General features: G+C 55.4%; 1 protein-coding gene across 4 annotated transcripts; it reads right to left on the bottom strand.

Moving 5' to 3' along the window:
* Positions 1-814: 814 nt before the first annotated feature.
* KIF7 (kinesin family member 7) lies at positions 815-11,673 on the bottom strand. 4 transcript variants are annotated; one of them, XM_086757575.1, is made up of 18 exons: positions 11,367-11,673; positions 10,043-10,243; positions 9,365-9,776; positions 8,105-8,636; positions 7,657-7,794; positions 7,284-7,511; positions 6,645-6,844; positions 6,262-6,368; positions 5,799-5,954; positions 5,278-5,480; positions 4,963-5,160; positions 4,589-4,714; positions 3,940-4,116; positions 3,426-3,641; positions 2,706-2,912; positions 2,120-2,318; positions 1,886-2,035; positions 815-1,680 (listed from the first exon to the last, which is right to left on the bottom strand). In XM_086757575.1, exons 1-18 carry the CDS (start codon positions 11,665-11,667, stop codon positions 1,295-1,297), a joined length of 4,137 nt encoding a protein of 1,378 aa, XP_086613701.1. In that variant the 5' UTR covers positions 11,668-11,673; the 3' UTR covers positions 815-1,294. The 4 variants fall into 4 exon arrangements, with proteins under 4 accessions (XP_086613701.1, XP_086613704.1, XP_086613702.1 ...); XM_086757578.1 differs by having other exon boundaries at positions 4,990-5,160; positions 6,645-6,847; XM_086757576.1 differs by having other exon boundaries at positions 815-1,677; positions 6,645-6,847.
* Between the last annotated feature and the right edge of the window lie 1,243 nt (positions 11,674-12,916).

Here is a 12,916-nt window from a genome sequence, read left to right on the forward strand (position 1 = left end):
TGTCAAGAGAGGAGAATGGTGTGCTTACCAGTGATTGTTTTGCTTGTGAGAGGTGCACCTGCTTCAGGGATGTGGATTGATACACAAGCATGGAGCTCCAAGACTACTGCTTACTTCCAAGTAGGATGGATTCTTGTCTGCTGAAGGTCTTTGTTTTCAAGAACAGAAAATAAAGGCTCCAAACTTAAATCTTGTGCAGCTCAGCCACACCTGGAGCCCTCAGTAATGTCCCCCTTCAAAGCCATGCCCTTGCACGTAAGATCAAGTATGCAGGAGGAAAACAGTAAGGTAATTCCTGCTTCAGATGCTGGCTTTCAACTTGGTGTATTAGTCCCCAAATGGCAGTTGTGGTAACTGTGCTCCTCGTGATTTCAGGCTGGAGCAGTGGCTTGCTTTTGAGGCCAGGCAGCCAGGCTGCTATTTTTCCCCCCTTGCCCTTCCCCCCTGCTTTAAGAAAGCAGGTACCTGGGCTTTCATTTCTTGCTGTACCAGAGTTAAACTTATGTCTCCCTTACCACGGTGGATGGTGTCGGTATTAAGTTCCAGGATTGTATTTAGTCTCCCTTGCATCCAGACTGGAAGTTTTCCCAAGAGTAAGAAAGTGCTGCTTAAAGTGCTGCTGTCTGGAGATGCTTTTCCTGCAGCAACTCAATGTAGGAAGCCTACCAGCTCTGACTGTGAGCACTTACATAGCACGTACTTAAACATTAGGTCAACTCTGTGACGGCAGCTGAATTCCATGCAGTGAGGTTTAAACAGAACTCCTTTCCTGCCTACCCAGAGTAAGTGATAACTGGAGCCTCTGACACGTGCCTGCTTCATGAAACTCACTGCTTTATTAGAAAAGTTACAGTAGAAATGTAAAAAAACCAAAGTTACTACAAAAATCTATGTACAAGTTCTGCAGGACTGCAGAGCACTTCCCTCTGAGCCTGCTAGGGCTAAGCAAGCCCTGCAGCAGAGGTTTCCAAACTGTAAACAAGTTTTTAGTGTTAGAGGCCAGGGCAGGAGCAATCTCCCACTTCTCAGTGTTTAAGCTGCTGAGAGTGTGGGAGGAAAAGTGTCCAGTCAACACTGTTTAGACTCGCAGCAATGTGGAGAATGTAGGCTGGGGGTCCCATACCTTACAGGCTTACTTCCCTTATGATGGAAAGTCACATCTCTTTCTTCCTCAGGTCTCTGAAATGTAACAGGTTTGTCGCCAGGCTGACTTGAAGGGCAGGAAGGCTCTTAAGCTCATGTCAGCAGTATCTGCTGCTCCCTGCCCTGTGCTAGGTAAGTGTTGAGCCTATGTCTAGACTGGGTTTTTCCTCACATCTATCATTGCCGGGTGGTAAGGCACTGGAGTCACATTCAGGCTGGGTCTACGCAGCTCCCGGCGGGGCTTGGCGGCAGGAGCAAGGCTCCGTGGTGGGTGCACCTCGTGAGGCTGCCCTGCTCTCAGTAAGTGCTCAGCATCCCTCTGCCGAAGGTCCCCAGGGCTGTCATTGGGCAGGGACGAACGCCTCCACGTCGACGGCAAAGGGGCATGCACCAGGTCCCTGCTTTCATCCCTGACCCGATGGCTTTCTTCAGTGACGGCCAGAGGCAGGAGCTGTTCCCCAAGGCTGGATTCCTCGCAGATCCCAAGTGCGGGGGGGGCTCTGTCCCCAGCCCCGTAAATGCTTCTCTCCATTCCTGCTGGGAGAGATTAGGGGTACAGTGAAATGAGTATTTGGGGTATCTACTCTTCTCATCAGAATCAATGCCTGTAGATCTCTTGCTCAAGGCCAGCAATGAGCTGCTCCTGACTGCTCCAAGCTCTCACTGACAGAGAAGGGGATATAAACTCCCGTGCCTTTAATTTGGTAGGAACAGCAAAGCCCCAGCCTGCATTTCCTCTCACCTTTGGTCTGTACAGGATGGAGATTCATGTTATTGAGCCTCTGGTTCAGCTCCTGGTTTGCCCACATGTAACGGCTCAGCTCCTTTTCCAGCACCTGAATCCTCGCCTCATACTGCAGCTTGCTGCTGGCCAGCCCCTCATCCATGTGCTCTGCAAGGAAAAGCAAGGCCATTTCAAGCTGTAAGCCCTGTGGAAGATGGAAGCAGTGCCACTGCTGCCCGGCTGGGTGCTTACCGCGGCTCTGCTGGAGCAGTAACTGCATGTTCTGCTCATGCTCCTTCTGCTGCAGGGTAAGCTGGCGGTCCATCTCCAGGCGCTGGCGCTCCACAGCTGCCTCCAGCCAGTACACCAGCTGCTGCTGCTCCTCCAGCTGCATCTCGAGCTCTGAAAAGGCGATATGCTGCCTGTGCTGATCCTCTCGCAGTGTCACCACCTGGCCAGGGCCCAAGAGCAAAGAACATCTCAGCTTCTTCAGAGCCTGGCAAGATTTCCTGCCCCACTGAGCATGATCAAGTTAGTTTTTTTGGAACAGTGTACAAAGGTTGGTAGTTCTAGGAGTCACAGCTCCCTCACAAAGGGAAAAGCAATGTGTGGCTGCACTGACATGGCAGAGCCACTGCAGGGATCCATGCATCCTATGACTAGTTAAGCCTCTCTCCCAGCTGTTGGGACAGGTGGGGATCATGCTGCTGTGGCTTTGTGGCCTGACTTCACAGGGCAAAAGTACAGCAGGAGGCAGGCAGAAAGCTTGAAACTGAGGAAAACATGAGTGTGATCAGATACAACACTCCCACCCACACAGAGGGCAGTTGTTTCCCACCTTGTCAAAGTACTTGCAGAGCAGGGCTCGGGTCTCGGAGGAGGAGAGGTAGCTGAGCTTGGCCATGAGGTTCATTTCGCACTGGGACAGCAGGCTGGCTGAGGCCCGCAGGTCCCGTTGCCTGCACGTGATGGACTCATTCTTGTACTCAATGGCTGCATCCAGAGCCTCGATTGCCTCATCCAGCTGGAACAAGATCCGTTCTTCCTGCCAGGGCAGAGCTGTAGTTACCAGGGAGCAAAGGGTTCACTCTGTCTCACCCTGCTCTGATGTCCCTTATCACCTCTGTAGTGCTGGCAAGAAGCTGGGATATACACAATTTGGGGATGGGGGGGAGCATCTGCTAATGAGCCCATGCTCAGGTCTTTACAGAATCATTTACGATTGAGTCCAATTGTAAACGTAATGCTGACAAGTCCACCACTAAACCACATCCCTCACCTCCACATCTACACATCTTTTAAATATCTCCAGGGAAGATGATTCCACCACTTCCCTGGGTAGCCTCTTTCAGTGCTTCATAGCCCTTTTGGTGAAGAAATGTTTCCAAATATCTAATCTAAACCTCCCCTGGCAAAACTTGATGCTATTCCTTTTGTTCTATCGCTTGTTACTCAGGAGAAGGGACCAACACCCACCTCGCTACAACCTCCTTTCAGGTACTTGGCTCCTACTACCTCATGCTCTTGCAGGCAGAGCAGCCCAGCCCAAGAAAAGTACCTCTGGGGACAGCAGGGTGCCCTGACGCAGCTTGTTGTCAAGCTCCAACCGCTGTTTGAGCAGCTGGTCCTTCTCCTGGCGCAGGCTGTTGATCTCCTGGCGAATCTGCTGCTGGTCATGGGCGCTGCCGTGACGCAGCTGCCCGTTCTTCTCAGTCAGCTCCTTCTCTAGGTGCTCCAGGCGGCTGGACACACGCACTATGTCATCTGTCAGGGCCTGCAGCAGAAGATACTCAAGGGGATCTGCTCTAAAAGCAAGTCAGACCCACAGTTTCTTTCCACTCCCTCTGTAAATCAAGTGACCCTGTGGGCACACATAAGCTGATGGCTCTCAAACCAACTACCTCAGAGGCACAGCACGGGGAAGCTCTCCTGTAAAGGCACATTTGCTACCCATTCCCCAACACTACCTCATCCTGATCTGCAATCAGACCCAGTATGGCACTCAAGTCTTCCAGCCTCCCACCTCTACTGGAAATCAAGCAAGGGGCTGAGATGTTACACTCCTGTCCTACCTGGCTGGAGCGCAGTCGTTTGCTCTCCAGGCCGTTCTTCTCCTGCAGCAGAGCTTCCTTTTTGGCCACGATAGCTTCCCGCTTCCTCAGTTCATCTTCCAGCTCATCCAGGGCCCGGCGCTGCTCAAGAACTTTATCCATCTCCATGTCCAGCCACTTCTTCTGTTCCTCAATTTTCTGATGGAAGGAGAGGCAAAGGGCATGTGCATGCATGCAGACAGCAGCAGACTAAAGAGCAAAGGGGTTGAGAGCAGAGAGAGTCTTGAGTCCATCTCTGCTAATGCCTATAGCCTAGACCTCACTGGTTTTATTCTTCTAGGTACTCTGAGAGGCAGAGCTGAGCTAAATCCCCAACTGTCAAAGAGTCCTTGGGGGCTGTATCTCCCACTACCCTAACAGACAAGATTTCACAGCTGCTTTACCGATGCTATGATTTAGAAGAGATCCTGATCCTGGTCCTGGGGGTAAGACAAGATCTAAGTCCTCTCTACCAGATACAAGTGATACTATGGACTGTCCTCCTCAAGGGCAGGATGGACTATGGCCCATCTCAAGTGGAGGTCCCTGCTTCCAGATCTCCCCTGTTAGCCTGCAGTCTGCCAAGCAGTCCTCTTTCAACATGAAGGAGGTGGCACAGCTCTGCCTGTACCTGTTGCTGCTCCAGGCTGATCACAGAGCCGTTGCTGCCGCTCCGCCGCTTCCTCTGGAAAGCCGCAATTTCCTCTGTTTTGATGCGCAGGATTTTCTGGTGCTGCTCATGCTTCAGTTCCAGTTCCTGTATGGGAAGGAGCAGTGGTGAGCTTTGAGAGGCTGTTTGCCCTAGAGCCAGGAGCTGAGGGACAGGTTATGCTCCCTGCTAGCTCTTTAGATACTCTTAAAAAAAATGCTCTCTCCATCCCCAGCTCTCCAAGACAACCACAGACTGCAGGAGAGCAACCCTTGCCTGGCCAGCAGCTTGCAGACTCCACCCATCGTTGTCCTCACAAACACTGCAGTAGCACAACTGTTCCTGCCCGTTCCTACCTTGACTTGGTGCTGCCGCTTATTCACCTCCGTCTCCAGCCGCCGTTTCTGCTCGCTCTCCTCCCGCAGCCGGCGCTGCAGCTGGCCCTGCTGCCGCCGCATCAGCTGAATGTTCCTCTCCAGCTCCTGCACTCGCTTCTCGCTCTGGGCCGAAAGCGACACCAGCCTCTCTGTCGCCTGCTTCTTCTTGCAGAGAACCTGCCAGAGGGCAAAAGCTGCCCCTAAGCTTGGCGTTTCGCCCATGCCCTTTGCAGAGATGCCCCCAATTCTGCCCCTGCCCACCTCCTCTGGTGGGCAAGAGCCCTTCCCACTCACCCGTGCCTTGCTCTGTGCAGCTGCCACACGTGTGCGGTACTCCTGCAGCTTGCGCTTCTCCCCAGGGTCCCACAGCTCTTTGCCCTCCAGTTCCTGGAGCTGCTTCTGGCTGTCGCTCAGCTCTGCCCGCACCTGCTCTGCCTCCTGCTCCAGCTCACTGATCTTCTGGCAGTACTGCTTGTTCAGAGCCTGGGCGTCCTTGCCTGCAACACATGCCCCTCCACAGTGACCTCCAGGCCCCCCTCCATTGCAGCCAGGATTCTGCCAAGTATTTTGGGCTACAGAGACTAAATGCTCTCCTGCCCTCACCTACTCCAGGGAAGGGATTTGGCAAGAAACCAATGGGAAGGGTCTCGTTCAGCCAGAGGGATGGAGAAACAGTGCTCTGCTGCCCACAGGAGAAGGGACTGGGCACAGGCAACACAGGGGAGGAAGGTGAGGATGGGAGTAGAGACTAAGCATCCCAACTAGGAGGAGATTTCATAGGGAACAGATGCACGTTCCCAGCAGCAGCTCTGCACCTGTCTTAATGAGCTCCGTGATCAGCTCCTCCTTCATGCGGATGTTGATTGCCAGCTCTCGGATCTTCTGCTGTGCTTGCACCAGCCTCCACTCGGAGTCCTTCCCTGGAAGGCGCCCCAGGGGACTGAGCAGTGGCTCCCGCCTCCTGCAGATCTCTGCAACACAGATTCCCAGGTCAGGAAGGTCCTGTCTTAGCAGCAGAGTGACAGAAGAACAATCCGACCTCAGATCTGTAGCCAAGATCTGCCACAGAGTCACCTGCAGCTTCCACCAGACCATGCAGCTCTCACCAAACCCCAGCAGTTCAAGTTTCTCCTTAATAAAAGCAGCTGGACTGTCATCTGCTCCACTTTTGTCCTCTGGGCTCAACCAGGTAGGACATGTTGCCTTCCTATCAACAGTACCCAGTGAAGCACCGCCAGCCCTAGGAAGACTGTCCAACAACCTATGGTTGCCACTTGCCTTTTGACAGCTCCAGCTGCTCCTCCTGAGTAGACTGGGCATTGCCTCTGCTTGGCTCCTCGCTTAACTTGGAAATCTCTTTCCTGTTCCAGCTTTGGATCCCATTTCTAGAAGGAACAGCAAATTAATCAGTTGAGTTTGCCAGAGCTGTTCCCAGTAAGGACCCTCATGATCCACAGGCTTCAGAAGGAGACAGAAACAGCAGCTGTGGTCAGGAAAGATGGTAATGAGCTCCCCAGTGAGCAGGCAGCTGTCTCAGCAGAATCACTGACCCCAGAGGCAGCATTTGCTTCTACATCCTACATGAGAGCTGAGCAGAAGTGGGACAGCCACATCACACGACTGCCAGGGCACTGCACAGAGCTGGGACAGCCTCAACTCACCGACGCTGGGACAGGGACCGTTTCTGTTCCCACTCCTCCTCGTCCTCTCCTGAGGACAGCTCTGCTGGCTTCTCCACGTCCTGGCTGAGCTCCCTCCTTGGTACTGCGGCTTTGATCTCTGGATTGCTGGTCGGGCACTGCGCGTGGTTCTGGTGCCAGCCTGCCGAGTCCTCCTCCTGGAAGGAGGGGCTGCTGTCTAGCTGCTGGGGCAGAGGATCAGAAAAAGAGGAAACACGCTTTGTGAGAGCTGGTGTTAGAAAAGAGCAGCTGGCTCTCAGCTGGGCAACACTGCTGGGCATCACTGCTAGAGACAAAGAAAAGCAACAAAATGGAGCTAAGCGTATTTTCAGGAGAACTGGTGTGCTGCTAGACCCAGCTGCCTGCCCTCCTGCCTTCTGCTGCTCAGACGCTGAGCAAATCTGGGACTCGCCTGTAATATCACAGTAAAAGCCTCAGTTTTGAAGCTGGGCTGTTTTTGCCAGAGCTGTGAAACTCTTTGGATGTGAACAGTGAGCACACCCCTCCGGACTACGGCTCTGACAAGGTTCACGCTCAACAGTGAGGAAAAGTAGTCCTACGGTGAAAAGCACCTGTGTGAAAAGGCAGCAGCTCCTCAATAGCACAGACTTGCATGCTCACCTTCCTGCAAAGGGCTCTTCCGCTCTGCTCAGCGGGAAGGAGCCCCGAGGGAACCCTGCTGAGGCCATGGGATGGGGCAGCATCCAGCGGGGCCGTGTGAGGTCTCTGGCTGGTGGTCACCAGGTGAAGGTTTTCCAGCAGTCCTGGCACACACAGATTTGGCATTGCCATCTCCAAGCGCACGTGCAGCTCTGAGATCTTATCCTGCTGCTCCTGCAGTTTGTCACTCTAGGAAGCAATGAGAAAAACATGGTTACGTACATGTAGATCCCAGACCTGTTGCAGAAGAACCTGAAAGCTGGGCTGCGCTCTCCTGGCAAGGAAGGGGAGAAGCGGGACAGGTTCCTACAAAGACAGCAGAGTCCGGAAATACCTGCAGCTTATACTGCTCCATGGCATCCTCCAAGGCAGCCAGGAAATCACGGTTCTCCTCCTCCAGGCGCTCCACTTGCCTCTGCAGTTTGGCCACCTGCTCATCTTTGATGGACTCACATCCCTTTTCCGTGTTCACCTGCCCCCCAAAATACAAGAGAGGCAGTATCAGCATCCACCTTTGTCTTTCCCTTCCCATGCTGGATTCTGCAAAAGCACAGCAGCTCTACAGACCCAGATTTTTCCTGTGAAATTTATCTCTCAGCCACAGCTGAATCTAACCCTGCCTGCTGGGAGGACAACATCTTTCTGCCTCCCTATGGCTTCTTGGCCAGGTTGCTTCTCCTCCTCAACCTTTCTTGAGCCTTCCACCATGCCCTGCTGAGGCTGCTGCATTCAGTGGCCATGAGATGAACCCAACCTCAGAGCTGCAGCACTCCAAACATTACCTGGGCTTTTGCCAGCTTTGAGCCTTGTGCCTCGGGGCTCTGGTCTTCCACGGAGGTGCTCTCGATGCCACTATCTAGCCCGGCTGAGGTCAGCTCGCTCCTCTCGCTCTCCACCGTGCACAGCCACTCCTTAACCCGCAGGATCTGCTCCACGGTCAGGTTACTGTCCTCCTGCAGCTCCATCAGCAGCCGGTACGCGGCATCAGTGCAGGTCCGGTAATGCGCACACTCTGCCAGCAGCCGAGCCGTGGGGTCTGGTGCGCATCGTTTGGCGGTGGCTGAGCGGTTGATGATCCGCGTCTCCGAGCGGTGCCGCTGTTCCAGTGCCTTCTGCAAGTTCTTTATCTGCAGGTGAAGCTCTTCGACGTGCTCAGTCTCCTTGCGGCAGTTCACCACGGCCTTGTTCTGGATGTTTTGAGCCCGGCTGGCGTAATTCAGTGTGTTGAGGGTCTCATCGAAGTCAGAGGAGGATGGGCTGACACAGGCTATCATCACAGTCTGGGCGTTCCCCCCTAAAGAGTCTTTCAGAATCCTAGGGAAGAGCACAGTGATTAAAACAGCTGAAATACAAAATAATGGAGAAACTAGAAGGTTTCCAACTCTTTTCAGAGGTTAAGCCCAAGGAAAAGACCTGCTCTGTGGCCAGTTTGGCACTAGTGAAGTAAGCAGAATCATTAAGCAGAGGAATAACAGTTCGGACTGCGGCAAGTTTCCACCCGAATAATTCCTGAGGCTGGGAGCTTCCCGACTCTATGATCACTACTGTGCCGCAGGGGAACCTGCTGGAGATTGCAAAGGCCACCTGCTTGAACTAAAAACTAACTGCAGACCGTCAAACAAGCCTACTGGAAGCACTTTTTTATTCACTGCCAGGTAGGAAGGGCAGGACAACCTATGGGGACACTGCATCTCAGCTTCAGCAGCATGACTTACACAAGCCTCATCTTCTGCAGCACTGCAATGAGCTAGTCTGTCATTTGTCCTGGCCTCATTGCTCCTCAAGCTTCCCTACACGAAAACCTGCACAGAGGTTAGACCTGTAAACTGCTGTGAGGCACAGCGGGTCAACAGGCCCCGTACTATCAAGCAGTCTGTTTGACAGCAGAAGGGACAACCGGCCCTAGAAGCTCCTCTCAGCTAGCGTAGGGACTCTGCCACCCAACCTGCCAGGCTGGGCATGGGGAAGGCAGGGAGAAGCATCACGTCCCTCCTGCTGGGCCAAGAGCCCACAAGACGTGGGGGTCCCGGTCGCAGCTGTACCTGGTGATTTTGGAGTCCCTGTAGGGGATGTGGCTGCTCTTCCTCCGAGGGTCTCCCAAGGCGCTAATGACGTTGCCCAAGGCCAGGAGGCCACTGTTGATCTGGATACTCTCCTTCAGTCTCTCCCCTGTGTTTCCTGTTTTCACAATTCGCTCCGAGCCTGCCAGGTCCACAAAGTGAAACTTGGAAACCAGGACCTGGCCCGAGGCGGGGATGGAGGGAGGGTGGTGGTGCAGGGGGAGGCGGCAAGCCCGGCGCCGCTGTTCCATGGTCACTGTGAAGATGGTGTGCGAGCGGCTTGACTGCCTGTTGACGTGGGTCGCTCCCGTGTGCTTGGCTGTGTTCCCCATCTCCAGCAGGCTCAGCACCTCATCCAGCCCTTCTACTTCTGACTCCTTCACACCGCAGAGCACTGCAACGGCAAACAGAGCGGTGGCTGGGAGGGATGGGCTGCCCGAGGACGCAGCAAATCTGCGCAGCCTGGTGCTGTTGCCCTGCCCATAGCATGCCATGCACGGACCAGCTTTCCGCAGCGAACAGGACTAAGCACAGCAATCTGCTGCAGGAGAGGGATGGAGGGATGCAAGGAGAAGACCCAGCTCTGCCTTCAGGGATAGATAACCCAACCCTGGCTTCAGGCATGGGGAGCAAAGGGAGGCCGTGCGCAGCCACACATACCAATGTTCCCCTTGTCATCCTCCCGGATCTGGATGTCTTTGCTGGCTGTATCCACCTGCAGCAAGTCCCGAAACTCTTCCTTGTACACCTCCAGGTAGGACACTCGGACTGTGTAGTCGATCAGGTCATTCTCATCGATGAGCGTGAAGGTTTCGGCCATGGCTCGTGGGATGATGCCCTGCTCATCTTCATTGATGGAAGCTGGCGGAGAGATGCACGTGGTCACGGGGAGCAGCGAATGCCCGGGGAGCCCGTGCCGGCTGGGGACTGAGCCGCGGGTGGGAGCCTGCCTGCAGCACACGTCAGCTGGAAAGGAGCAGCCGCACAACCCTCCCGCAGCTCAGCCCTCACAGCCCAGAATAAACATCCCTCTGAGAGTTTTTAAGCCACAGGACCTTGGGGCAAACCCTATCCCACTGCTCCCTCGCATAGCGTGGTGGCTTCTGGCAACGCTGCTTGTTTCCAGTCCTTCCTTGAGAAGAAAAAGGGGCGTTAGTGTTTCAGCAAACCCCGTGCCTGCAGCTACAGTGTGCTGTCCTTTGAAGCCAGCACAAGTCCACAAACTTTTCGAGCTCCAAAGGAGTTTTTTACGTGCTTGCAGCCTGCTCGTATCTGGCTGCAGCGCTCTGCCATCTGGATTTTAAATGGTTTTGCTTTTGTCTCCAACAGCCGTGTAAAAGGGCAATCCCCAAATTTCGTGCAGTAATAGCCTGAACCGGGAAACTGAAAACAGAGATAGATTGAAAGTATGGAAACAATTTAGTGTTTACAAACTATGCAATTAACTAAAGCTGGCTGAAACATTTAGAGCACGTCCTCTGCAAGGTATCGTAATACCATGAAAGTGGCACGTACGGGAGGGAAAGGTTTCCTCTTTCCTCCTCTCCTTCCATAAACAAACTCATGGCATGAACCTCCGCAAACCTCCCTCTCCTTAGGGCTTATTGCAGGACAAAGCTGATAGAGTCAGCTTTGGTGTCCTAGGAGGATGAGCACCACCTCCAGACCCGACATGGTCCTCTCGCTTGTCCTGGAGCGGTAAAGGAGAAAATCTACAGCCTGTGGTCTCAAAGAAGGCGTTGTCCGTGGAGGGGGTGGTTCGGGCAGCGTGGGTGCCGGGGTGGGCGGTGGTGGGGTTGGGCTGGGGGGACTGGCAGGACGGAAGGGTTGGTCGGGGTGGTGATGTTGGTGCGTTTGGGTGGAGAGGGCACGGTTGGCGAGATGGGAGGGGACGGCAGCATCGGTGAGGCTGGAGGGTTGGGGAGAGGTGGCCGGGCCGGTGGTGGCCCGGTGGCGGTGGGGACGCGAGGGTGGCAGGACTCACCGACGCTGGCCTCCCCGATGGTGTAGGTCTTGCCGGAGCCGGTCTGCCCGTAGGCGAAGACGGTGGCGTTGAAGCCGCGGAAGAAGGCCCGCAGCAGCGGCTGGACGCACGCCCGGTAAACGGCCGCCTGCCCCGCCGCCTCGGGCAGGACGGCGGCGAAGCGGAAGCGGCGGCGGCCCAGCGCCACCTCGCCGGTGGCGGCGTCGCCCCGCAGGCAGGGCCGGTGCCCGCGCAGCGCCTCCCGCGGCAGCAGCGGCCGCACCCGCACCGCCACCCGCACCGCCGCCCCCTCCGCCGCCATGGCGGGGCCGGCCCCGGGGCGGCGGGACGGAGCGCGGCGGGGACGGGCCCGGCGCGCCGCGATGGCGTCAGGCGGCCCCGCCCGGCGCCGCGGAGCTGGGGTGGGGAGTCGGGGGGGGGTGGAGCGGCCGGGGCGGCCCCGCCAGCCGCGGGATCGGGGCGGGACCGGGCGCTCGGAGGGGGCGTGGGGAGGGCGAGGGTGGGCTGCTCCCGGGGAGGTCCCTCCGTCTTGAGACGGCGGGCACTCTCCCACTAGGGACTCAGTCTCTCGTGGGATGCTCCACCGCTCGTGAGACAACGCTCCACCACTCGTGAAACAACGCTCCACCACTCGTGAAATGCTTCCTTGCTCACAAGAGACTCCCTTTCTCGTGAGATACTCCACCACTCATGAGACAACGCTCCCTCACTCATCAGACAGTGCTCCACCACTCGTGAGATGCTCCATGGCTCACAAGAGACTCTGTCTCTTGTGAGATGCTCCACCACTTGTGAGACAACACTTCATCACTCGTGATACGCTCCATCACTCATGAGACAATGCTCCACCACTCATCAGACAACACTTCATCCCTTGTCAGATTCTGGACCACTTGTGAGACACTCCACGACTTGTGAAACAATATTCCACCACTTGTGAGACTCTTCCTTGCTCACAAGAGACTCCATGTCTCATGAAATAGCTAGCACTTCATTACTCGTGAGATGCTCCATCACTCACAAGTGATTCCATCTCTTGTGAGATGCTCCACCACTTGTGAGGCAATGCTCCATCACTCATCAGACAACGGTCCATCCCTTGAGAGATGCTCCACCATTGGTGAAAGAATGCTCCACCACTCATGAGATGCTCCATCACTTGTGAGACAACACTGCATCACACGTGGGTTGCTCCACCACTCAGCAGACACTCCACCACTTGTGAGATGCCACACCACTGGTGAGATGCTCCACAGATCTTTGCAGGCAGCCCCACGGTCGCTGTGGGGAAGGGACAAGGGGTTGGGTGGCCCTGCCAGAGGACAACATGCCTGATGTCCAGGCATGAGCTGCCTCCTGGGATGCGGTTTGCGGAGCAGCCGGTGCTTCCCGACCGCCTGCCATGCTAGGGGATGGTGGGGCCAGCTCCAAACACAGATGTACATTTGGGACAATCTGAGCAATAACAAAGTTTTCATCCGGCCGCCTGCAGCTCCCGCTGCACCGCCCCTGCAGCTGCGGGGAGGGGTATTGCCCTCACGGGTCCCCTG

This window comes from Chlamydotis macqueenii, chromosome 12 (genome assembly GCF_036417535.1).
Source record: "Chlamydotis macqueenii isolate bChlMac1 chromosome 12, bChlMac1.mat, whole genome shotgun sequence".
Classification (NCBI taxonomy): Eukaryota; Metazoa; Chordata; class Aves; order Otidiformes; family Otididae; genus Chlamydotis; species Chlamydotis macqueenii.